Source organism: Euphorbia lathyris, chromosome 4 (assembly GCF_963576675.1).
Source record: "Euphorbia lathyris chromosome 4, ddEupLath1.1, whole genome shotgun sequence".
NCBI classification, from domain to species: Eukaryota; Viridiplantae; Streptophyta; class Magnoliopsida; order Malpighiales; family Euphorbiaceae; genus Euphorbia; species Euphorbia lathyris.
Window position 1 is genome coordinate 72,901,119 of NC_088913.1, and position 25,899 is coordinate 72,927,017.

General features: G+C 35.1%; 3 protein-coding genes across 4 annotated transcripts; 2 read left to right on the plus strand and 1 right to left on the minus strand.

Annotated features, from left to right (window-relative positions):
• The first annotated feature begins 310 nt into the window (after positions 1-310).
• On the plus strand, positions 311-6,895 carry LOC136227487 (protein HESO1). Of its 2 annotated transcripts, none has more exons than XM_066016173.1 (9): positions 311-600; positions 1,388-1,539; positions 3,106-3,270; positions 3,944-4,119; positions 4,197-4,292; positions 4,674-4,743; positions 5,166-5,296; positions 5,648-5,758; positions 5,852-6,895. In XM_066016173.1, the coding sequence occupies exons 2-9, from the start codon at positions 1,401-1,403 to the stop codon at positions 6,425-6,427; spliced, it is 1,464 nt and encodes a 487-aa protein (XP_065872245.1). In that variant the 5' UTR covers positions 311-600; positions 1,388-1,400; the 3' UTR covers positions 6,428-6,895. The 2 variants fall into 2 exon arrangements, with proteins under 2 accessions (XP_065872245.1, XP_065872244.1); XM_066016172.1 differs by having other exon boundaries at positions 312-596.
• A 277-nt stretch (positions 6,896-7,172) lies between these two features.
• On the minus strand, positions 7,173-11,859 carry LOC136226347 (probable methyltransferase PMT11). The gene is made up of 9 exons (XM_066014792.1): positions 10,991-11,859; positions 10,366-10,515; positions 9,987-10,257; positions 9,683-9,793; positions 9,353-9,512; positions 8,836-9,093; positions 8,633-8,755; positions 7,847-7,924; positions 7,173-7,760 (listed from the first exon to the last, which is right to left on the minus strand). The coding sequence occupies exons 1-9, from the start codon at positions 11,633-11,635 to the stop codon at positions 7,553-7,555; spliced, it is 2,004 nt and encodes a 667-aa protein (XP_065870864.1). The 5' UTR covers positions 11,636-11,859; the 3' UTR covers positions 7,173-7,552.
• Positions 11,860-16,494: 4,635 nt separating this feature from the next.
• LOC136226348 (BTB/POZ and MATH domain-containing protein 3) lies at positions 16,495-25,696 on the plus strand. Its single transcript, XM_066014794.1, has 4 exons — positions 16,495-17,340; positions 17,439-17,787; positions 23,855-24,131; positions 25,307-25,696. The coding sequence occupies exons 1-4, from the start codon at positions 16,958-16,960 to the stop codon at positions 25,522-25,524; spliced, it is 1,227 nt and encodes a 408-aa protein (XP_065870866.1). The 5' UTR covers positions 16,495-16,957; the 3' UTR covers positions 25,525-25,696.
• The last annotated feature ends 203 nt before the right edge of the window (positions 25,697-25,899 follow it).

The following is a 25,899-nucleotide window of genomic DNA, read 5'->3' on the forward strand; positions in this document are numbered from 1 at the left end:
TAAATTTAACCCAACGTATCAAATAATATTATTTTATGCCTACCAAAAAAAATATTTTATCTTAAAAGTTTATGAAATAATGTAATTATAGCTCTACGTATGAAACTTGAACCTTCAACGTTTGTGAAGTAGTACAAATTTAATTCCAAAGTTTGTTTCTCAAAACTATAATTGTACAATTTTACAAATATTAAAACTAAAACTTAAAAAAAAAAAAACCTTAAAAAATATTTTATTACTACCTTATTTTATTTTTTATTTACAAATTTAGAGTCACAATGTGTATAGTGACAAAAAAAGATGCAAATTCCCAAAACGAAGCCCCTTATTGAATTGAATCCCACAATTCTCCGTCCTTGTCTAATATCTCTATCTCGTAAAAGAGGGAAGATAATTTCAGATTAAGAGGAGACCATTATATGGTTATAGTCCTTATTGGTCTTCATCGAAGGAATGATTAAATCGACTCCTACTCCGACTCCGACCTGGAATTCCATATGCCTATTTAATCGTTGATCCTTCTTCCTCCCGTCTCTCAACTCTACCGCACTAGCATACAAATCCTTCTTGCTAACTTACACCGATTTCTACTCATAGTATGTATGCTGTTCAACCTTTTCTAGATAATGTTGGTATTCCTAGGGTTTTGTTGAATTAGTATGAATATATGACCAGTTGGTGTTTTTGTTTTCTTAAATGTGGTGTTAGGTATTTTTTTATTTGTTATTAGCGGGTTTAATTATTATGTTAATTCATTGAATTGTTTATGGTTTATTAATTTGAATTTGTATGCTGATGAATGATTAGGGGTTATATCTGAGAATGATTGCAATATAATGATGAGAAATAAGAAAACAAGCAAAAAGAGGAAGTAGGTCTTAAATATGGCAACTATTTGAGTTTCCATGAAAGCACTTTGTGATAGCATCAAATTAAAAGAGCATGCAATTATGAATCAGATTAGTATCATCATACTACCATGCACAAATTGCACAGCACACAAAATCATTCTTCTTATAAATTGGTTTCAGCCTATATAGTCGATGCTTGCAAATGCATTTTCATGGTAAAATAAAGTTCAGCAACGATTAAAACGAGTAGTTTGAAGTACGATTACAAGTTACAATACATTGCTCATGAGAGCTTGACAAATATTACTGTAAGTCTGATGCATGGTTTTATCGTGTGAAAATTCTATAAGATTGAAATTTTGTTTGTCTTTCAAAGAATTGTTATTCATGGTTTTATGATGCTATCTTTTTGCATCCGTTTTACTGGTAGGCATTCTGTTAGGATAGGACTTAGTAGTATGTCCTTTTGTTATCTTTGCTTTCTGCACAAATTAGTGTTTCACCTGAAGTTTTAATTGTATATAACGTGTTGCCAGCATTTGAAACAAAATGAATGCCAATACAATACTGGAACCTACTCTGAGGGATATCCTTGAAGTGATTAAACCTTTACGGGAGGATTTTGTGGTGCGGTCAGAAATTATTGAAGAGTTAAAATATATTGTTTCATCTGTTGAAAGCTTTAGAGGTAATTATGTTTAACATTTCAACTGAGTATTTTATTTCAGCATTTTATGAAATTTTGCTACAAGTTCATGTACAAGAAGAATTTAAAATTTGAGCACGAATATGCCTGCATTGACAACCATAGTTAATTTTATCCATTTTCTATTGAACTTATTAGTCATTTTTGCTATAGTTGCTCCTCTGTAACTTGTATTAAGGTCATTATTGTCAAATTCTTTTAATGATAACATATTTACTAAGTAAAAAATGTTGCATAACTTTCTTGTCATAGTATAACGTAATAAGAAGTTTTTACTTGACTGCCATGTTTAAAATTCTTCTAAAATATAGCAAGTTAGCAACTATTTTAGCAAAAATTGGAGTTGGGTGTTTTACTAGTATAAATTCATACTTAGTGAAACTTAGTATAACAGGGCTTTCTGAACATTGCATGGACTACTATGAATTTGAGGAATTAACATTTTTTTCTTTGCCAATATAATTTTCTAATTAATTGACAATCAGCAATTACTTATAGCATATTGTTCTATCTTAAGATGCTCAGACTAAGGTAGTCAAGATATTCAGTTACATGCTGTCACATACAGTAGAAGAAAGAAGTAAATTAGTTATTGTTCGTTATTATTAGCTTTTATTTATTATTAAGTTTTATGCCTTATATGTCTATTTTGTTAGATAATTGCTTTCTTGTACAATAGCCTGTTTTGGACTATTGTGGAAGTTGTTAGGCCAGCTGTTATATCGAAGCTGTATTTCCTTAGAGCATCTCTAGTGCAACTAATTTGGTAGTTACTTTGCATGGTGGAGTTATCACCAACCATTAGAGTACATGTTACTCTTTTTGGTAATAAGAGTTATAAACTCATGTCTGCCTACTATAAAGCCTAAAACCAAGACAAACAGAGAGCGTGAGCTCCACAAAAGCACCAGATGTAGCGTGTAAGACACGCGCCTGATGCGGCGCGTCTGTGGCAAGCAAAAGCAGAAAAATCTGCTTTTTGCTGTGGGGCCAACTCTCTTATAAATTTCGTTTTTAACCCCTTTAATTGTAAAAGTACATTTTTAGTCCAATTTTTTTAATAAAAGAATATTAAAGTAACATAGGATTCTAATGGGTTGTTATATTTGGGTGTGATTTGTGTCTACATGGCAACAAAAGTTGTAACCACCACTATTCTCCTTCTCTATTGTACTACTCCTGACACATGCAATGCAATGCTTTGTTGCATAATAATCATAGTTAGTTTCATGATAGCTTGAATTAGGTTCTCTTCACAATTAAACTATCGTGAATAAATTTGCTACTAAGTGCAAAAGTTTCTTTTGGAAGATCTTTGATTAGGAAAGAACTTACGATGAGCCTTATGGCTTTGAGGTTCAACTAAACCTTAGTGGAAAAATATTCTGTACAATCCTGTGTTAATGTGATCTTACCTGTTCAGTAACACATCTATATTACATGTCTTACCCTTTTTTATATCTGTATATTGTTGGAAAAAGTACTTATTTTTCTTTGTAAAAAAGGTCCCGTAAAACAATGTTGAAGCATTGATTGTTGTGCCAACAGGTGCTACAGTAGAGCCATTTGGATCATTTGTTTCCAACTTGTTCACTCGGTGGGGAGACTTGGACATATCTGTTATGTTTTTAAATGGCTCTTATATTTCATCTGCTGGAAAGAAGCGCAAACAAAACTTACTTGTAGAGTTATTGAAGGCTTTGAGACAGAGAGGTGATCTAACATCTTGAAGATTCATGTCAATTTTTTTACTATCATCGCTTCGTTACAATTTTGAAATAGAAGTTTTTGAATACTTCATCTGCCCTTTTTTTTTTTTTTTGCTTTATTATTAAACCTGAGGTCACGGGTTCGAGTCTTAGGAGCGGCCTCTTGCTAATTAAATTGGCAAGGGAAGGCTTGCTCCCAATACACCCTTGTGGTGGGACCCCTCCCCGGACCCTCGCTCAGCGGGGACGCGTAATGCGACCGGGCCGCCCTTTTTTTTTTTTTATTAAACTTTTGTTTCATCTTATTTGCTCATTCTATTATACAAATTGAAGAGACATGCAACTTTCCAAGGTTCAAAACTTCGCACTATTTTTCATTTGAATCAATTGATTAAGTTCAAATTAGAATTGGAAACTGATTCTTTTTGCCTTGCCTCATCAATCATCATTGGATTTGCCTCAAAATAAGCTAAATTTATTCTGCTCATATGCTGATACCCAGTGTGGTTAATAATTGAAAAGATCATGTATGCAGAGATCCTCTTTCATTGTGTCACTTACAGTGCAGAAATGAGACCTCTTTGAGAGTGAATTGATTTATTTGATTGATTGATTTTCTACTGCTCTTTACTATTGTATCACTTTTCTTCTCTTCCCATGATAATTACTATCTGCAGGTGGCTGGCGCAGGTTACAGTTTGTCCCACATGCAAGAGTTCCCATCTTAAAATTTGAGAGCCGCCAGAGCATATCTTGTGATATTTCAATTGATAATCTGCAGGGTCAAATGAAGTCCAAGTTCTTGTTCTGGATTAACCAGATTGATGGGCGCTTTCGTGATATGGTCTTATTGGTATGTTCTCCAAGGCCTTTATGTGTTGTTTCTGGAAAAGTTCCATCTTTTTCTTATCTGATTTTTTGCTTCTGTAGGTCAAGGAATGGGCCAAAGCTCACAAAATCAATGATCCAAAATGTGGGACATTTAACTCGTATTCTCTCACTTTGCTTGTTATATTCCATTTTCAGGTGATTATTTTTTGTAGATAATAATTAGTTGTAATTAGAAGTGTGCTTTCCTCTATGTTTTAGCTTCATGAAACAGAACCTTGTCTTTTCTGACTGGTATATATTCTATCTATTGTAATCTCCTATGCCATCAATATTATTCAGTTTTACATTATGGTTTATATTGAAATTATTCCAATTTTACGTAATGTCTTAATATTCTTCTGTCATCCTCTTTCCCAACTTAATTGTCAGCAAAAAGAAAGCATATCATCTATTGTTATGAATATATTATTCCTTTGGCTTTGGCTTTTGTACCTTTTATCTTGCTTTTTCTCTTCACGTGTTGTTTAAATTGTTGCGGAGTTTCCAGCTTACCTGTGTTCTTGTTTTTCCTTGCAGACATGTGTACCTGCCATTTTGCCTCCCCTCAGAGAAATATATCCAAGAAATGTTGCTGATGATCTTATAGGTATTGGTCAGATTTGTCAAGTAAATTTATAAACTAAACTTAATTATACTTTTTTCTAGAAAATATTTATTTCTTTTTGTTCTAGATATTCAGTCCTAGTTAAAAAATCTTGGCAGCTTAAAATCTTTATCTCTGTATCTATCTACATGTGCTCATGTGGAATTTGTCTGGAGGCTGGTGTTGTCACTTGTAAGTTGAATTTTTTGTGAAAAAGATCCAACTTGGATTCATGTGATTCCGATGCTGCTCTGCCGCATTAACACATTTACGTTTCCTAGTTTGTGTTTTGTGCTCACTCTCTAGCCCCACCTTTCTTTCTTCTTCTTTTTTCCTTGGGTGGGGGATTGACAGAGAATTTCATGAAGCAAAAAATAGTATTTGAAGTGATTAATCTGACCTGGAATCTGATTTCTTTCCTTCAGGCGAGAGGATTGTTGCAGACGAGAGCATTAAAGAAATTTGCAATGCTAACATATCAAAATATATGTTAGGAAAACCCAGAGCAACCAATCGAAGTTCTTTGTCTGAGCTTTTCATTTCATTTCTTGCAAAGGTAATCCATACCTTTTGATTTTCTGCATATAAGGCTATTCATGTACGAGGTCATTGTAGCGCTGGAAAATGTGGAGATATTTATTAAGTTGTTTATTGTATGAATACTAATTCTATTCAATATATATGGTGTTTTCTCATGTAATAGTCTTTTTCTTATCAAAATCCTAAAATAGTTTTGCACTATGTTGATGTGGTGACAAACTTGTTTCATGGTTATAATTAATATGTTTTAGATTGTTCTGTTTTCACTTAGTTGAAGTTTAAAGGTGCTGTTCTTCAGTTCCTGTCAGAGCCAACGGACAATTTTTTTTATTTTATTCTTTCCCCCTAACCATGATAAATTTTGCAGTTTTCTGACATTCGCTCAAAGGCTGCGGACCTAGGAATATGCACATTTACCGGAGAGTGGCAAGACATAAGAAGTACGATGAGATGGTTGCCCAAAACATATGCAATATTTGTAATTCTTTATCTCCAGCACAACCTCAATTTCATAGTCTAGGAAATCATTGCTATTCTTATGGTTGATTTGTTTGTGATTGCTGACTCGTAGATAGAAGACCCTTTTGAACAGCCTGAAAATACTGCAAGGGCTGTTAGAGCTGCAAACTTGGATCGGATATCTGAAGCATTTCAGATGACATACCACAGTCTTATCATGGCCAATCAGATTCGAAGTTCGCTCATTGGCGTCTTAGTCAGGCCACAAATTTTTAGTTTTATCGCAGCAGGAGTACCTGTTGGGAATCCAGGTTACGGTCCACCACACTACCAAAGTATTCAACAGATCGGCTGGCCTATGCATTCACCACCACAAGTGCAACGTCAGATTCATAATTCAAGACAAGAAAGACATGCCAACTATCTTACTACTAGAAAACCGGAAAATTTTCGCAAAAATTCGAGGTCTCAAGTTGAGAGCATGAGACTGGAAAAGCATCCTAACTATTTCACCAAGCAAAGGCAGGAAACTCTTCCTGACAACTCAATAAATCAAAGAACTCAAAGTTATCCAAACACTTCGAGGAGGCCTAAACCTGCCGTTCATCATAATGCCCAGGACCAGCATGTTTGGAGGCCAAAATTAGATGGAAAGAGAACCGAAGGCTACACTGATGAATTTCAATGAAAAGAAGGGTGCGGCATTCAACTGTAAGAGCCTTTTCTTTATGTGGCTTGAGTATTGGTAGGCTTCATCTTGCATAACTATTTTGTAAGTACCATTTGGCATACCAGGCATTAAAATGCTCAGGCTCACCTTTTGAATTCTTCAGGTTACCAAATCAAGTGGCAAGTTGTTTTTTCCTGGTAGTTCAAGGTTGATTATACATCTTTTTGAGTGGTGTATTTCCTGATTAATAACACTATTACATACACTAGGAATTTGAAAGCAAGTTCTTTAATTACAGGTCGCTTTTACTCCATGTATGGAAAATTTCCTGCCAATTTTAACTTACTGAAAGCAGCCCTATGGAAGGTTGTAGGGTAATATACGCCTATAACCACCTTTCAACTTAAGTCTTACTTTTTCTTATGGCCCCTCACATTGAAAACTGGATATACGAGTTCTTGAAGTAATTTAGTTCTCCATTTTGTTGATTTTGATGTCATTTAGATCTTTGGTCAGGAAAGAAAAAGCCTTGTGGTTTTATGGGAAGTGTGGTTTTTTAAACAATTTAAAAAAATTTACGTGAAGACGTCAATAATCATTTTTAAGTCGTTTATTTTTATACGAGATATCATGTTAGTAAATTGTAAATTCAGGAATTTTTATATTTAGATTAACTTGCAAAATTCTGAAGGTAAAAGCTGTATCTTTAAAAGAGACTTGATTTTAACTAACCCAATTTAATATTAACACAGAAGTTTTGTAATTTTCTCAATGAAATTTATAAATTCATTGATTCAAAATCTCCATCCAAATGAATCTTAAAGAAAAACATTCCTAGAGAAAATAAGAGATGTACATTTTTGAAATTCAGTAAAGAATAAACAATACAAAGTTAGATTTTGAGACTCTGAGCTATGAGTTTTTGTGTTAAAAAATTTACACTAGTCTAGTATAAATGGATTATCCTTTCATGCGCCATTTTCAGCTTCCCACTGTTTCTGCCATTATAAGCATTCTCATCCAAAGAATTTCAGTGGCATCGACAATGTTTCCTCCATTATCTTCAAGTTTGGTTGCAGAGAAGCTATTATGTCTGTTTCGATCTGATCTTTACACTCAACTTCAGAAAAAAGAAATACTTGTTCAAGGACGCAAGAGGCGCTTGTCGCATGCCAAGATCCTGTAACTAGCATGTGGACCCTCAGATGTATCGTGCAATGCGACATGCCAACCCATGGCATTCGCTGTTTCTTGAACTTCATCTATGACATCAAGCGAATCACGAATATAAGCTCGACCACCAGGTCGGAGAATGCGATCCATCTCGAGCATAATGGTAGAGATATTGCATCTGATACAAAGGAAAAAAGATTAAGCACAATCATGACCTATTTAATTGTGATTTCTACCAATTACTGAGTACAGAGTGAGACATACCTTTTCTTTTCTATAGAAAACAGGCCAGCCGCATGTAGAAAATCATAGGTTCTTGGGTATGTATCAAATGGTTCACACCTAATAAATTTGAGGCGACATTATTGTTCACAACTAAAACCCGTTAAACCATATTAAAGCGACAAACCAGGAACAAACTCTTAGGCAAATTTGGATGCAGCAATACATGCATTTTGGTTATGACTGAATTATAAAATTACTTGTATTGTGAACAATATGAGAATTTAATTAAATAAAAAAAATTATGTTGAATAAAGGTGACTCAGATTTCAAATGTGAATAGGTGTTCTTCGAAGTGTATCTGCTCCACAATTTCAACTCGGTCACAACTTCAAACATGAAAAAGTTGCTATCTAAACCCACTTGGTTCACATTTTTGTAAAATAAAATTAAGCACACATGTAGCATAATCATCTTAGTGATGAAATAGTTATGTGATTCATAATTAATTCCGTTCCACAAACCAAACAAAGCCCAAGGCTTAAGAATATGTAGAAGATAGAGAGAGGAAGAATGTTATATAAGATCAAGTACTTCTACGAATCATTATGAAATCCAAAATTAGAAAGCAAGCGGTAAATTCTAGGCTAACTAGACAGATGAGAATAGTAGTGATCATGCATGACTTGAACAAGTTCATGATCTCATATAATAAGCAAGGTGTTGGGACCATTTATATAAGATCAAGTATTTGTAGGATAACGATGATATCAAAATGAGAAATCAAGCAGGTAAATTTCTTGGCTAAGAGAATGATTAGAATAGTACCAATCATGCATAACTCCTAGAAGTCCACGATCGTATATGACAGGCAACGTGTTGGGTCCACTAACGGGTACCACATTCAGCACCCAGCTATCAAATTGATGATCAATTAGTGCAGCTGCAAATCTACAAAGAAATATGGAAAATTCAATAAATGTTGCAATTTGAAAACTGCAAATAGGAGATGAAATCTTAAAAATATATACCCTCCAAAGCCGGCTCTCATGTCCAATATATTTCTTAATTTAAGTTTCTTCCAGTGCCAAGCACGTATGTAGCCAGCTATTATTTCGGCCCAGTATTTTGATTCTGCCTTAAATAGTTCTTTTCTGGATATGTAGGCATCCATTTGTATACTTTGGAGCCTATCAGGTGGAGCATGCAAACGTTCAGGCCATCTGGTCACATTTGCACCATATCCGTTTTCTGGAAGTCGGGAGATGCAAGCCTTCAAATCAACATACCTAACAACATTGTACAACTTATGAGAAGAATAACCCAAGCAGGAAATTTTCTATGGGAAATCATAATTGTGGCTTCTGCAACGGATGTTTCGTATTGCTTCTGATTGTTGCCTTAAACATTTTTTTTTTACTCCAATGTCAATTGTCTCTAATCGAAAGTCAGATTATGCTGTAGTTTACGCCTCTATATACATACGAGCATAACATTCATCAATGATAACATGATACTTGTACTATCAGAAAAACAAAATGAAATTACCAAACATTATCAGGATCATCATCTGGACTACATAATGGAGGCTTTGTTCCTGCTTCGCGGCTTACGTAGCAGCTGTTGTTGACGGGTTTTTGCCATAACGCAACATATCCCTCCTTCTTAACAAGCGTCCAGCAAAGTCGTGTAGTAAGGTTAAGCATCTCTGAAAATATTCAGAGGCATAAAAGTATGTAACCAAATTAGTGTAGTTGTAAACAAAAGTTCACAATAGTAAGATTCCTTGAGGAAGGCGTTTACTAACGGTAAGGAGTCACTTCTGAATGAAAAAAGTCTTTCATGGAACATTTTATAGTTTGAGAAATGAATAGATACCTTCCCACTGTTCCTCCAGAGCTGGCTCATGCTTATAAACTGGCTGTGCTGCCCAAGCAAAGTATCCCCCTGCCCGAAGCATCCTATTGACCTCAAGGAGCAAGATTCCATCTTCATCAGAAAGTTTTGGGAGGAAACGGCAAATCAGAAGCCATTCCATAAAAGCATGGATATGACAAAACAAATTAGTTATGTTCCACTAGTTCCGTTACTGAAAATAGGAACAGAATATAATCTAATATAGTGCTCTATTATGTTCCACTAGTTCCGTTACTGAATAGGTACCGAATATTGATGGACTTACCATCACGAGTCCAATTGATTCTGCATCTTGAACAATGTATTATTTCAAAAGCTTGACTTGGATACAACAGACGGCGAGTAACAAATGCAGCCACCATTGCAGGTACGCCACGTTCAAGTGCAAACTGAATTTGGTTCTCGTGAACATCCTTGGGTGCAACTGACAAAGTTAATACATTTCTTGATAATAAGTAGGCACCAAAACTTGCCACACCACATCCAACGTCTAGAACAACTCGAGTATGACTACCAAATGCAATATCAGGTCTCATCTGCACATAGAAATTACGAAATGAAAATATTCAACATCAATTCGATAGTTACATGGCCAATTAAAAGTTTCCTTCCACGAAAGACGCATAGGAGCATAAGATTAAGACCTTAGCAATTTGATCCAGGTACTGATCTGCTCCATGTATGAACTGTGTACCACCACCAGGAAACTTAAACTTGTCTTTTTCTTTGGAGATCCAGTTTTGACCCCCTTTATCATCAACTAAACGTGAGTGAGGAACATTACTAAACCAAACCTGAAGCAAAGCAGCATGCCCTATTAGGAGAACTAGAATAAAAAAGTGAAACATAATCAAATGATTTATTCAATTAGTTGCAATTTCGTATCACAAATCAATCCACCAAGACTGGCTAATTTGAATCAGCAGCAGTACAACAAGCTAAGTAGCTAACTCATATTTGGAAATAGAAAATCTAACATATAATAGAAATATACAATTGGTTATTAATAAATTTACAAACTACACCAAAAATGGAGGGCAAACAAACAACCAAATGCAAGCCCAAAAACTTGTTTACTTGAGCTAAATGTTCTATGTTTGACAAGAACCCCACAGGAATTAATCACCCAACTCAACAAATTCTATGGTTAACATCAATATGAAAGATCAATGATTTATCAAAATTAAAAAATCTTCAAAATATTTCAGGAATCTACCAAATGCATGCTCTGCAACAGAAGGGGGGAAAAGAAAAGTTCAATTTCAATACCTCGTCACGACTCCGTGGCCATGGAATAGGTTGCTTGTAACCTTTGGGCGGCGGGACCAAACAATTCAACCCTTTGCCTTCCTCGGGACAATGCCGCTCAAACTTTTCTCCTTTCTCCGTCGATTTCAACTGTTTAATCGCATCGACATTATCCAAACAAGGAATATACTCCCTCATACTCTCCGGACACAGCTCAAATTTCTTAACCCTCACTTTAACATTCTTCTCCCCTTTCTCAACTCCAGTATCATTTCCCCAATTCTCCAAAACCTCCGGATCGAATTGCCCAACCTCAAAATCATCACTCATTTTCCCATCACTATCAATAATCCCAAACGTCCGATTCAAATCAGGCGGGGGAGAAGATTGATCTGCGGCCGGTGGAATTGGAACCAAGGCTAACGACTTATCAGACACAGTTTGAGATTGATTTTGGGCAATTAACTCAGTGATGTTAAAGGACTTGTTGAAATTCGGCGAAATGGAAACAGATTTCTGTGGCGTGGAGAAGAAGATGAGTTGCTCGTAGCCATTAGAGGACCAGTGCTTACCCAGATAAAAGAAGCTGATTGTGACTAAAACGAAGGCAGTGATCTTAAGAGCAACTGGGGTTTTGAAAAAATCAACAGTTGGAAGAGCTTTCATTGCTGAAAATGAAAGAACAGAAGTTGAGATCTTGGATCTGTGGTTTAAATGGGTAATTGAAGTATAGATTAGGGAGGATTCCGGTGATTATAGTTAGTTAATTGGGTAATTAGTGTGGCATTAGGAAGTGGGTAGCTGACTGAAGCAGTAAGGTGAAGAGAGGAGTGACGAGAGATGACTGGGAGTCAAGCCGATCGGGTTGCGGTGGTGCTCGCTCGGATGTTTCATACATATAAGGGAATCCTGATGGCACCAAACTACGTAAAATCTATAAATTTACTCTTTTATGAATTTTTTTTTTTTTGTTAATATAAATAACATGAATAAATAATTAAAAATAAGGTAAATAATTGGGTTATTTAAACCCGGTATATTTTGCCAATTCGCACTACTTTTAAAATAACTTATCACATATTTATAGTGTGCTTTAAAAACTTATCGCACACGTATAGTTGACTCATAAAACTTATCATATAATTGGTTCATTTGGACATCATGCACATAAAATCTTTGATTTGTCATTTTGACAGATTAGGTGACATACAAAATGAACTCGGTGCTTTTCTATAACACGCACATGTCATCTCATATGTCAAAGATGACAAATCTATGATTTTATGTGCAGGATGTCAGAATGAGTCGATTATAGGTATGCGATAGGTTTTTAAAGCCAACTACAAGTATGCTACGGGTTTTTAAAACCAACGATAAGTGTTCAATGGGTTATTTTAAAAGTTCAGGATGCTAATAGGCAAAAGTTACCATGTTTAAGGGTGTTAATATGCATTAGTCTAAATAATTATAAATTTTAGGGATAAAGTGCAAAAGTACCTCTAACGTTTACGGTCAGTATAAATTTTACTCCTAACATCTAACATTGTGTAATTTTACCCCTAATTAATATTGGCAGCGAAAAACAATTTTACCCTTAACGTGACAAGTTGGGTATATTTGAAAAATAATTCATCAAATTATCTTCTCGATCATAAATCTTGTCATCTACGCTTCGCGTGTTCATCATTTTATCACTCGTTAATAACAAGTCACAAACATATAATTAAACATGAAAAAAATTAAGAAAAAATATACTGTATTTTGTACGAGTTAGATAAAAAAAATTCAAATTTTTCTCAAAATCTAAAAATATTAATCTCCAATTCAATTATTAAATCACAAAAAAATATGAAATCTTTTTCTAGAATCAACTGACGTGCAATTGATGCAAAATAAGAAATAAATTATATGCATTTTATAATAATTTTTGAAATTGACCCAACTTGTCAAGATTTGGATAAAATTACACTTAACCGCCAATGTTAGAATAAAATTGCATCATTTGAGACGTTAAAGGTAAAATTGCACCTTATCCCTAAGTTTTATGTTCTTGTCGGTTCTTATGTTGTTACAAATAAAGATAAGACTCAAATTTGATCTTAACGTTTTTTTTTCTTAAGTTTAAATTTGGCCATAACATATAAAATTATACAAATTTAAACATAATGTTTTTTTTGAACAACATCAATTTTAGTGATACATTATCGAAATTAAAAAAAAAAAACTGATGCTTATTATTTAATTGGCATATCGAACATTTCAAACATCAATTATATATAAAATATTTAATGTATTACTAACACCATTATAAAAAAACTGTTAAAATGTTAACATCTAAATCTATCATATATAAGTTTTTTTTTTTAATTCTATCACATATAATAATTTTTTTATCAAATCAACTAAATTGTCTATCCCTCTTAACAGTTAAACTAGTGTTTTTATTTTTTTTTATAACATAGTGCCGACATTGAATAGAAGTGCACTGGTATATGGTCCAAAATTTGGTAATATGTATATATTTGTTTTTATCTATATCTCCAAATACAATTCAGCCTTAGGTTCTTTTAATTGTTATTTTCGATCTCTAAAAAATTACTGCAGAAAAGACAAATCTGTTCTTCTTGGTATAATTTTTCCGATTTCCACATTGGCCAATTTTTTTTAGAGTAATCCTGAAATTTAAATGATTAATGGGCATATTTTTAGTTTTTTTTTTTTTTTATCAACAACAAAAGAGTTGTATTAATAAAAACGGAAATTACGATCATTCATAATACAAGACAAAACATAAACAGAGAAATTTACAATAAGAATTTCTAAATGATCAAGAGAACGAGTCCAAACCGCTAAATTATGTGCAACAGTATTCGTTTGTCACCTCTCGTATCTAAAAATATTTTTTTTAGTTTCTTAATTAGGTGTTTATTCCCCTAAAAATACCATATAATATTTTGAGATTAATCCTAAAATTTTAAACAGAAATTATTCATAAAAAAATTAAGAAATGCTTTGTTCTATTTGACATAATGATTTATTCAAACAGAAATATTCCTAGTTACTCTCTTTAGAATATATATTTGGCTTTATTTTATTTTATATAATAATATATTTAAAAAATTACAAATGTTTTTTATAAATATATGGACTAAAATAAAAAAATTAAAAAATAAAATAGAGACTAAAATAGAATCTTATTAAGAGGGATAGAAGTTCAAGATAGTAAAAAATGGGAAATGGAATAAAAAAACCTTAGGAAGATTGGGTAATCAGACTAGAAGAGTTAGATGGTGTTTGATAAAACTAAAATTTAAGTGCTGAAAAAATAAGTACTGAATTTTAAGTGCTGAATATTATAAGTGCGAAAAGTATTGAATGATATTTTTATAAAAATATTAGTTAATAATGTCAAACTTAAAATGTTAAATTAAATATTTTAATTTATCAAAATAAGTGATTTTTAACTTCATTAACTAATTTAAGTGATGATCGACCATTAAAGAGTGAGAAAATGAAGGAAATAAAACCCTAAAGTGGGAGTTGTTTTCACCGGCATTTCTGGCTGATCGAGGAATGTCGAACATTATTGAAGCAAAATTTGGATACTAAAGTGGTTCATATCTTCAGAGAAGGTAATAAAGCTACTGATTGGTTGACAAATTTCACAGGATCTCTCTCTTAGTCATCACAAGTGTGTTGTGTCACTTGCAGACCTCTAGGATATCCTTGATGCTGATATGAACGGTGCTGCCACGGTTCGCCATGTCCGCCTTTAGTTTTAGCTTCTGTTTAACCTCCAGTATATCTCATCTTTCCCTTACATTTTCCTGACTTTTCCAAAATAAACACTCCTTAAAATTATTGTTCTATTTTTTCGTATTTTTATATACCACTTTATTAATAATAAAATTATAATTATTACTTGCAAATATGATTCGAATCTCCTAAATTGTTATAAATACATTACATGACCCCTTTAACATGATATTAACAGATTTTCAATGGTTAGTGTTAACGTACTAATTTAAAAATTTCATAAAATATTTAAAAATATACCATATCTTTTTTATATTTTTAAGGGTTTTGATATGGGCTGCATATAAACATTTAGGGGGTTTTTGACTGCTTCTTTTCATGCTCCTGATTGCATTTTCACTTCAAAATGGAGAGTTTTAGGTGTTTCGTTAGTGACTTCCTGTTTGCCTTTTACATCTTAGGTGTTTGGTTAATGACCTCCTATTTGCCTTTAACACCTTAAAAGCAACTTTTTACAAAAGCAGAGAATTTCTGCTTTTTGGAAAAGCAGCTTTTTCCAACAGCAAACAGCAAAACGTAACAACAAACAACAACAACAAACAGAAACAACAAACAACAAACCGTAATAGTAAACAGCAACAACAAACAGTAGGTAAAACAAACGAGTCCTTAATAGGTTAGTATCTACATTTATTATTGCATCGCACTTTTAAATACAACAAAACATATTAATGTAAATATTGAAAATACATAATAGTATTTAGCCTTTGTTTGAGAGTTTGGAGGTTAATGGAGGTGAGAGTTAAATGAGGTAATGGAAAGGGAAGGGAAGTGATGGAAAGGAAAGTTAAAAATTAACCTTGTTTTGGAGTTTTTAGGATGTAAATGAGGTTAAATGTTTAACCTCGTTTGAGAGTTTAAATATGGAGGGGAAGGAAAGCTAAATTTACTTTGCAGAGACAAGAAATTTTAAAAAACTTTACGTTACTCTCATTAACCTCCAATTTGAAGGTTAAAGTTTGGAGGTTAGAGGAAGTAAACATTTAGGGAGCATTTGGTTTGAGGTCTTTAGGAATGAGAATGAGAGAGTTTTATTCCATTTGTTCTTGTTTGTTTAAAAAAAAATTCATTCCCTTTACCAATTTTAGATTATGGGTTTACCCCACTTTAGGTTAAGTCCATTACCCGAGACCCTGTAGGGAATTGGATTCCCTTTACCACATTCCATTTCCTAAATATATCCAAACACATATGGGAATTAATACTTATTCTTTTCTTTTAGTTTCCCTTTCTTGATTCCTTGTCCCTTACCCCTTGTGAACTAAACGTCCCATTAACCCCATTAACCTCCATTTACTCTCAAAAAATAACTCGCAAACAAGGTTAACTTAATATTTAACCTTCTATTACTCACATTTACTCCCATTAACCTCCTCCCAAACAAGGGTTTAATTTATTTAAAAGTTCAATGCAATAATAAATATAAATATTAGAAATACACAAGAATATAATAATTTATTAAATGCTTATATGCATTTCTAAGGGCTCCACATATAAAAACCCTATTTTTAAAAGTTATCAATAATAATATATATGTATAATAAAATTACATGTAATCAGAAAATGCGTTACGATATTAACCCGAAAATGACACGATACGAACATGCATGGAACCGGATAATGGCTAGGTCTACCACCCCACCCCACTCCACAACCCCCCACACCACACCAACTTCACACACATCCATCCATCCATCCATCTTGTTTCGTTTCTCATGTAGAAAAGAAAAAACCTTTCCTTTTATCTCCCACCTGTCGTTTCATTCCTTTGTCTTCTGAACCAATATCCACCCCCTTTCCCTTTTTATTAATTCCCCTTTTCTCTTTTGCAAATCCCCTCCGTCTCTCCAGCCATTACCGGCTTCAATTCCTCCTAATTCTCTGCAATTTTTTTTTTTTTTTTTGTCCAATTCTATTCTTTCTGTCTGCTGAGTTTTTTCCATGAATTTGATTCTAGGGTTTTCGTATGCTTTGATAATCCGATGAATTGGGTTCTAAATTCTAGCAATTCAGCAGCATCGACCCTTAAACCCTCTTCCTATTGGTCAATATTACACGCAAGGGCGCTCTAGATTCGCTCAAGCATCAATTACGCGGCATTGTCTTTAAATTTAAGTGAATAAGGAGTAGGGTTTTGGTTTGGGTAAGAGAATCCTGGAGGTCGATGAGATCATGGGCGATCTCAAGGCGGATATCGATAAAGAATCGTGTTCTAGGTCAGTAAACGAGACGGTTAATGGCTCGCATCAGTTTACGATAAGAGGATATTCATTGGCGAAAGGAATGGGAGCGGGGAAGTGCATTGCGAGTGATATTTTCACGGTGGGTGGGTATGATTGGGCAATTTATTTCTACCCAGATGGTAAGAACCCAGAGGATAGCTCCATGTATGTTTCTGTGTTTATCGCGTTGGCCAGCGAGGGAACAGATGTCAGGGCTTTGTTCGAGTTGACATTGGTGGATCAGAGTGGAAGTGGAAAGCACAAAGTACATAGCCACTTCGATCGTGCGTTGGAGAGCGGGCCTTACACCCTCAAGTATAGAGGAAGCATGTGGTAATTTTTTTTTTCCTAACTCATATTGCTCTTTGGTTAATCTCTGATTTGAAAGATGGGGTTTTACCTAATAGGTTTTGTTGCTGAAATTGTTTCAGGGGTTATAAACGTTTTTTTAGAAGGACAACTCTAGAAAACTCAGAGTACATAAAGGACGATTGCTTAATCATGAATTGCACTGTTGGAGTTGTTAGAACTCGTCTTGAAGGACCAAAACAGTATTCCATTCCTGTTCCTCCTTCAGACATGGGTCATTCTCTTAGAGACCTCTTAGAATCTGAAGTTGGTTGTGACATTGTTTTCCAGGTTGGCGATGAAGCCTTCAGAGCGCACAAATTGATACTTGCTGCTCGTTCCCCTGTTTTCAGAGCACAATTTTTTGGACTTGTTGGGGACCCCAAGTTAGATGAAGTAGTTGTGAAGGAGATTGACCCATCAATTTTCAAGGCGAGTTTCTTCTTATTGTAGCTTATTCTCTTCAGCATCATTTAACATCTTTTTAACTAGGATAGTTGTTATGAACATTGAGGTCATTTACACAATGTTGTTTTGCCACATGTATGAAAGGACTAAAACTTTTTTTGCCTAATACAAAAGATCCATTTGGTCTTCTAACGATCCATTGGAAACATCAACTCTAAATTTCCGTGTGATTAAGCGACACCTCTTGCCCAATTAAACCTGAGCTTCAAGTAGTCACATCACATGCACAATCATGACATAGAAAACAAAAGCTGATAGAAGACTTTCATGAATGATGTTTATTCTATTTTCTAGACATAAAATGCTTCATTGCACCACCATTTTCTTAGCAAAGTGCTTATGATGATATATCTGTCTAGAATTGAATCATGACATTGTTTTTCCACACTTTCTATACAACTCTTGAAAAAATATATTAGAACCACCACTTGATAAATCTTCTTCACATGACTCAAAACAAGCAGTCTCCTTACTACGAGAGCGAAAACCATGTTTTATACCATTTATCATTGGATCAAGGGCAGCAGTCCTCATCATTTCCTGGATCCATTTGCCTGAATTGATATGCAAACCTGATAATCAAGTTCCTTACCATAATTGTTAATGGGTGCAAGGCGTACAAGACTCAAGGTCGTGCGCCTTAGCACCCCCTAAGGAGGGTGATGTTGCTTTGGCAATGCCAAGGCACGCCTTTGTGCGCCTGGACAGGGTTACCAGAGACGTGCCTTTAGTATCAAAAGTTATTTTTTTAGGGTTTTATTTACTCACATGTTCAATCTCCACCGTTGAATTAGACTGTCACGTATGCTAGGAAGAACTAATTGGGAAATTAGTCAGCTGGCAGAATTAATTCTGTTTTACTCTATTTTTGTTCGAATGCTTAATTCCTGTTTTGATTTAATTTTCTGTTCAGTTGTTACTTAGTTATCCTATTCTGTTTAGGATCCTATTTTGTTTAGGAGTATTTGTGCCCGTTGTAGCCAGCTGTCTTTGTAACCGCCTCAGCTACTGCTTTATAGGCTTATGCTTTAGGCAGGGCAATCTATCATTATTTTTTTCCTTCCTATAATTCTTCTTTTCTTCCTATTCTCTTCTCTTCTCTACCTTAAAATTATGCGATATTAATTCAGAACTCTAGTTCTCACATTGGTATTAGAGACACCCATCCTTGGCCATTCCTTCTATGGTCAGTAACCTTGCTAACAAGAAAGCACGTGCAACAGTTAAAAGAGCCACGACGCTCTAGATTAGCAACCATGTCTCGTATTGCACACTTTTATGTCAGGCGACGACTGTGCGACTTGAGAAAATGCAGGGTCAACTCTAGGACAATCAAACAGCTCAATAGAAGCAAATCCAATCTCTCCTGCTGGAACCAACTTCGAAAGGAACAAATTAATTCTCATAGCCCTAAAAGAGCTATTTCATAAATCTACTCATTCAGCCAAATTCGGAATCCAACACACATTCAGACTAAAGGGAATACTCCACAAGAGACCTATCATGATCTTAATAGATAGTGGGAGCACCCACAGTTTTGTTGACTAGAAACTTGCCCACAAGGCCAAGTTGCCTCTAACTCCAGTCAAACCTACTCCTGCCAGGATTGTCCATGGTCCATGCAACAGACCAGCTTCTCCTTTAATCTTCGAGTTTTAGCTCTAGGAGAATATGACATAATACTCTGTTCTGACTGGATGCGAAACCATACTCCGGTAACCTTTGATTTTGAGATGAATAAGCTATTAATACATAAGGATAGAAAGACTGTAGAATTGAAGGGCATATCAGAAGAAATTACTCTGAAGTCTATGTCTCTTAAGTCAATTACTAAAATGGTGGATGAAAAGGTGTCACCTCAAGGTTATTTTTTTTTGTCTCTTTCAGAAATTGAACCTTCAACCTATACACCAATTGACCCTTCACCACTCTTGGAGACATTACCAAAGGCACCTCTTAAAATTCAACCTCTCCTCAATCATTCCAGTTACATCTTTCAAACTCTTGGTCCTATGACCATGCAATTACCTTGCGAAGTTCAACTGATCCTGTTAAATAATGGAGTCATTCAGCCTAGCCAAAGCCCATATTCATCATGGCAGTTTTGTGTGGATTACAAGGAACTTAATAAAGTAACGGTTAAGAACATGTTTCCCAGTCCTATTATTCAGGAATTAATAGATGACCTCAAGGGAGCATGGGTACTCACTAAGTTGGATTTGAGAGCTGGGTACCACCAAATTCATATGAGAACTGAGGATGTCCATAAAACTGCCTTTCATACACACTCTTTCCAATCTCTAATGAACACTATCTTTAAAACTTACTTTAGAAAATTTGTTCTCGTATTTTTTGATGACATTTTAATTTATAGCTCTTCTAGCATTTACAACATCTGGAGATAGTATCTCAAGTAATGGAGCAGCAATTATATGCCAAAGCTCCCAAATGTGTATTGATGATTCTCATGTGGCTTATTTGGGTCATATCATCTCTCACCCGCCAAAATCTCAGCAATGGTGGGATGGCCTCTTCCTACAACATTGAAGGGTCTAAGAGGGTTTTTATGCTTAACTGGTTCATTCAAGGCTTAATTGGTTCTAAAAAAAGATAGATTCCGTTGCAGTCCAGTTGCAACTGCAGTTTTTCAGGAGTTGAAACATTTAATGTTTATCGCTACAGTATTAGCCCTTCTTAACTTCAATTTATCTTTTGTCATTAAATGCGATGCCGGTGGTTTTGGAATTGGTACTGTCCTTATGCAACAAGGCTAACCTACTTGTTGTCTATCCAAATTTCTGGCCCTGCGAAACCAACTCTTTGCTTATGAGAGAGAACTCTTGGCCATTCTACATGCATGTTCCACTTGGAGACATTATTTAGAAAATTCCAGCTCTGTTATCAAAACTAACCATGAAAGTATAAAACATCTTCTTGACCAAAAACTCCATACCTCCCTGCAACATAAAGGTGTCTCCAAACTCTTAGACCTTTGACTACACAATTCAGTATAAGTAAAGAGTTGCTGATGCCATATCTAGGCAACATGAAGATTCCTCTCATCTATTGGCAATATCTACTGTTATTCCAACTTGGCATGAAGAAATTCATACTTTTTATGTTGGTGATCCAGTGGCTTCCGAACTTCTATAGCAATTAACAATTTAGCCTATGAGTGATCCTAAATATACTAATGGGTTATTGCGATATAAACAGAGGATATACATCGGTGCCAGCTCTGAACTTTGTACTAAAGTTCTTCAAGCTTGTCACAATTTTGTGTACTCCGGCATCGAAGGAACACTTGTTTGAATTCAAAAAGTTTTTATTGGCCTAGGATGTGGTTACCTGGGTATCCACTTGTGATACATGTCAACGTTGCAAGCCAGATCATGCTGCTTATCCAGGCCTGCTCCAACCTCTGCCCATTCCATAAGGCTCATGGTAGAATATTGCAGTGGACTTCATTGAAAGGCTACCAAAATCTAAGGGCTTTTGATACTATTTTCGCAGTAGTTGACAGATACTCCAAGGGAGCTCATTTCATTCCTAGAATAGCTCACTGCTACAATAGCTCAGGTTTTCTTGGATCACATTTTCAAGCAATAGTGCTACTTCCACCAATAGTGGGTCCAAAGCCTAAGATATCTTAGGTTTATTCTAGAAGGAAGATGGCAGGAATGGTGGGGTGGCATAAGTTAGGTATTACAGTGTGAATAGTCAATAGTCATAGTCAATAGGAGTACATGTATTTGCTTTTATTAGCTTTCCTAGTTTAGTTTTTACCTCTTATATAAATACCTATAGCTAATAGGTAACATGGGATATGATTTATTATTCTATTTTGGCTCCTAGTGAGATAGGGAAGAGTTCCCCGGGAGGTGCTGGTTAGCTATCTGGTTTATTCATATTTTTCTTCTCATTTTCTATCTTACTATTATTGAAACTTATCCTAAATTGCAAGTTTCCATCATCAGTTTGCCGGATCTCTTGAATGGGAAAAATTTATTTTCCGATGGAAACACTCACCCAAACTCGATTTGATGTTCATGAGGAGAAGACTCAAGAGTTAAAGATTGATCTCAAAGGATATTAAACAATTACTCGAGGTAGAGAAAGTTAAACAGGCGGCCCCCATAAGTCTTCCCACCCTGAGTCTTCTTCGGACAATCCAAATTGGGGCAACAATGAACTCCGGTCAGGTGCTAAGAAGGTCAAGTTGCCGGAGTTCAATGGGTACGATCCCTGCGGATGGATTTCTAAGGCTGAGACGTATTTCGAAATTCATGAAACTCCATAGGATATGCTGAACCGTGTTAAATAGTAAGGAAAAAGCTCAATAGAAGATGAAGGCAACAATTCTTCTAGCCACACTAAATCCTTTGGAGAAGTGCATATGGAGTTGCCTATTTTGTCTGGCAAGGATCCACGAGAATTGAAACAAGATTGAAGCGTGATTTAAAGTTCATCAAACACCTCCGGCAAGCATATTTTCCCTAATAAAGAAGTGCATGAAAGTAGGGCAGAATATTGGTTCGCCATTCACCTGGATTTCAATCCGCGTTTAACTTGGTCTCCATTTGTGGAGGATTTCATGAAATGGTTTGGAGGTTTGGAAACTCAGGATGAGGTTTTAATGATTATCACTCACACCAAATCCTCAAGCAACGAAGATGTAATGGTCAATGAAGGGAGCACTACCATGGAAAAAATACAGATGTCAAGGTTAGGGAGGATAAAGAAAAGCTGAAGGAAGACCTAGACTCCTTGGTTCCATTGGTTTCTTGGAAACCGAAAATGCAAGATGAGCTAGGGGAAGCTATAACGAATGGGACAAAGACACCCATTACTGCCATGCACCTTCATCGTGAGGATAATCTTCAGTTCTTTGGAGAGGAACGTGGGTTTGCGAGAGCAGAGCAACAAATAAAGAGGAAAAGGAAGAGGTTTGGCATGGGGCAAAAGGGAAATTCTTGAGTAATAGGAGAGTTATGATGCGATTGGTTTAAGTTGACTTGATGTCAGTACCACCTCAGTAGGATTGTCAATTAATGACATAAATTTAAAGTTTAGATACCTAATAAAATGTCATTAAAAAAAGAAGAAGAGGCCAGTTCAAGGGGGATTTTATGATTAGGCCATATCTCCTGCTCTCATCTATCATGTTAACTTTTTAATACTTGTAAGGTGCTTTCATGTTTGTCTGTTTCAGAATTTTTAGCTTGTAGAATACTAATTCATTTTTTATGGTCCAAAATCTTGTCCGGAAGTCTTTGTGATATGCTTTGTGTCACCTTCGTTGCGCTGCCTTGCACTTTTAACTACCTTGGTATTTGCCTATTTGTTTAAGTAGATTTTTTTTCCTTATACTACCTTGGTATTATGTCCCGCAGAAATTTAGGCCTTTATAAATACTCATCTCTTCCTATATGTTTCTATATAACCAAATAGCCTTATAGAAAGTTTTCATAATGATATTTATTATCAGCTTAACAGGTTTAAAAGCGGTGACGGTTATTGAACTCTTAGTATTGTTTCATTGCAGTCACAAAAGATCAATTTGTGTCAATTTTTTTTTTATTATACTTCAGTTTAAGTGCCAATCAAATCATTAACTGACCTTTCCAACAAAGAGGACGCCAGAAAGATGAAATTGGAGGAGAGAGAAATTGATTTGGTGGTTGATGTGGCAAAAATAGCTTAGATGATGTGCCATTAGTGAAAACATACATAGATGTCATGTCATCTTTCCAGCAGCATTCTCTTGGCTGGAAAAGGCAATTTGGAATTTAATTGGCTTAAATTGAAGTACGACATTCTTTTTTTTTTGGTACAAATTGATTTTTATGGCCATAGTGCTAAAAATTCAGTGACCATTTATCCTTTTTTTAGTGCTAGCTCAATATGTTCATGCAAAATCCACTTCAGATAGATTTTGATGTCTCTATCATGATAGTTGAATTTCACTACATATATGCTATTATCTTGTCATTTGTATTGACTTGAATGTTTGCTCCATCTGTCTTTCTAGGCTATGCTCCTGTTCATTTACACAGATAGGCTTCCTGATATCCATGAAATAACGGGCACAGCTTCTATGTGCACATCCACCAACATGGTGCAGCATTTATTGGCTGCTGCTGACCTTTACAATTTAGATCGATTGAAATTGTTATGCGAATCAAAATTGTGTGAGGAACTTAATGCGGATACAGTGGCGACGACACTTGCATTAGCGGAGCAGCATCAGTGTTCACAACTCAAGGCCATCTGTTTGAAATTTGCTGCAAATCCTGCAAACTTGGGAGGTGCGTGTTGTTCATAGCTACTAAGAATTACTGATTGTGTGTTATGTCAACTCAATGTTCTGCAGTGTTTAATCTGCAGAATCATAAGAGAAGCTTATTGTGCATATCTACATGGTTAATTTGCTTAAGAGCTTACATGGCTTTGCTTGTTGAGGTTTACATATGTATGCTCTGGGTCATATTGTGGCATTGCTTTCATTGAGTCTCTTGCAACTCATCTAAGCTCAGAATCTATTAGGGATTGTAGATTATATCGACATCAGTTCTCTTGTGATCTCGAGATACTAATTCTCATGGAAAAGGAAAGCATAAGGATGTACCCAAGGTTTTATATGATTTCTAATTTCTAATTAATAGAGATGATATCTTAGACTTAGACTGACATCAACCTACATGAATGAGAATTCAACTCAAATTCACAATATTGTCAATTGTGAGCGTGTACCATATAAATTATTTTTAATAACATAGAACGATTTAACTCAAGTAAGCTTTGAGCCAAATAGACTGGAAAACTTGGAGAGAGGGGAATATTATCAATATTATGTACTAACTAATTTGCCGAGGAAGATTTGTTTGTGTTCTGAAAATTAAGATAATTTCATGTTAGGTGGCTTGGTGTGAGGTTGCCTTTAAGCCTGATTTATGTTATTTATGAGTGCGGTTGATAGAGTTCTTTCCTAAAATGGAGTCTATACTTTATAGGCTATGAGGTGGTAGTAGAAGAGGGAGAACGTTTGCTGTAGGTAGGCATGAGGGAGATGGAGATAAGAGATTCCATGAAATATTGAAACTCAAACATAAATCAGTGTTCTGTCAATTTGGGTTAGGCTAGTTTGTCACTCGAATCCGATGATAATGATTATTTTACTATGTTTGGCTATGTTGATGGAAAATTCTCAGGAATACGAGTAAATTCGGCTATGGGTAATTTCTTTTGACTGATATTTTGAAGTTGATATTTTTGCTTTTTTAAGGACTTGCAATTTAGTATTATGGCTTCCTTGACCAAAAGTTTTGTGCTTTGGCTGGATTTTACATTTGTAATAAATTAATTATCGTTACAATTCTTATTTCGCATATAGGGGGTGTTCTAGGAACGATGTTTTGCATTCACTGAATGCTAGTATGTAATGAAAAGAAGGTACTGATATTCTGTTATTGATATTTTGCAGAGGTTATGCAGTCAGAAGGGTTCCGGCACTTGGAAGAGAGCTGTCCTTCATTGTTGTGCGAGATGCTAAAGACATTCGCATCAGGAGATGATAACTCAAGTCTTGTATCAAGTCGGAAGAGGAGCGGGAGCAGCATATATGGGTTAGATCTAACTGGAGATGGGGGTGCAGCAGAATCAGTAAATCCGAATGCAAGGCGTTTAAGGAGACGGTTTTAGGAGTTGTATATATGCAAGCATCATCGATCCAGGAGTACTGTTATTCTCTATAAAAGCAGAGTTAATGATTAGTAGTTATGGCAGATCGTAGCTTTAGCTGGTATTTTCTTGTATTTTGACATCACATTTCCTGTAATTGAAGGGGAAAAAAAAAAGGAGGTTGAATGTTTGATTATATGGTAGCTTTAACATGGCAGTTATGCAATTAACTGAGGATGAAAAAGAAAATTGTTTGTATTGGTTGAATTAGGTTGTAATTGAAGTGGTTAACATAACTACAATTAAATGGCTGCTCATTTAATTATTGTGTAGCTAAACCTTTTACTGCCAATACTTAATATGTGATCTTGTTAGAAATCAAAATGCATTATTCCA

What these genes read in the sequence shown, in the direction of transcription:
- LOC136226347 (XM_066014792.1), bottom strand. Translation starts at nt 11,635, where the DNA reads ATGAAAGCTCTTCCAACTGTTGATTTTTTCAAAACCCCAGTTGCTCTT. An exon ending in AATCAATTGGACTCGTGATG is followed by an intron (nt 9,794 to 9,986) that starts GTAAGTCCATCA and finishes TTTCTGATGAAG; the next exon opens with ATGGAATCTTGCTCCTTGAG. An exon ending in ATGAGAGCCGGCTTTGGAGG is followed by an intron (nt 8,756 to 8,835) that starts GTATATATTTTT and finishes ATTTCTTTGTAG; the next exon opens with ATTTGCAGCTGCACTAATTG.
- LOC136227487 (XM_066016173.1), top strand. Translation starts at nt 1,401, where the DNA reads ATGAATGCCAATACAATACTGGAACCTACTCTGAGGGATATCCTTGAA. An exon ending in TTCGTGATATGGTCTTATTG is followed by an intron (nt 4,120 to 4,196) that starts GTATGTTCTCCA and finishes TTGCTTCTGTAG; the next exon opens with GTCAAGGAATGGGCCAAAGC. An exon ending in TTGTTATATTCCATTTTCAG is followed by an intron (nt 4,293 to 4,673) that starts GTGATTATTTTT and finishes TTTTCCTTGCAG; the next exon opens with ACATGTGTACCTGCCATTTT.
- LOC136226348 (XM_066014794.1), top strand. Translation starts at nt 16,958, where the DNA reads ATGGGCGATCTCAAGGCGGATATCGATAAAGAATCGTGTTCTAGGTCA. An exon ending in AAGTATAGAGGAAGCATGTG is followed by an intron (nt 17,341 to 17,438) that starts GTAATTTTTTTT and finishes AAATTGTTTCAG; the next exon opens with GGGTTATAAACGTTTTTTTA. An exon ending in TTGACCCATCAATTTTCAAG is followed by an intron (nt 17,788 to 23,854) that starts GCGAGTTTCTTC and finishes CTGTCTTTCTAG; the next exon opens with GCTATGCTCCTGTTCATTTA.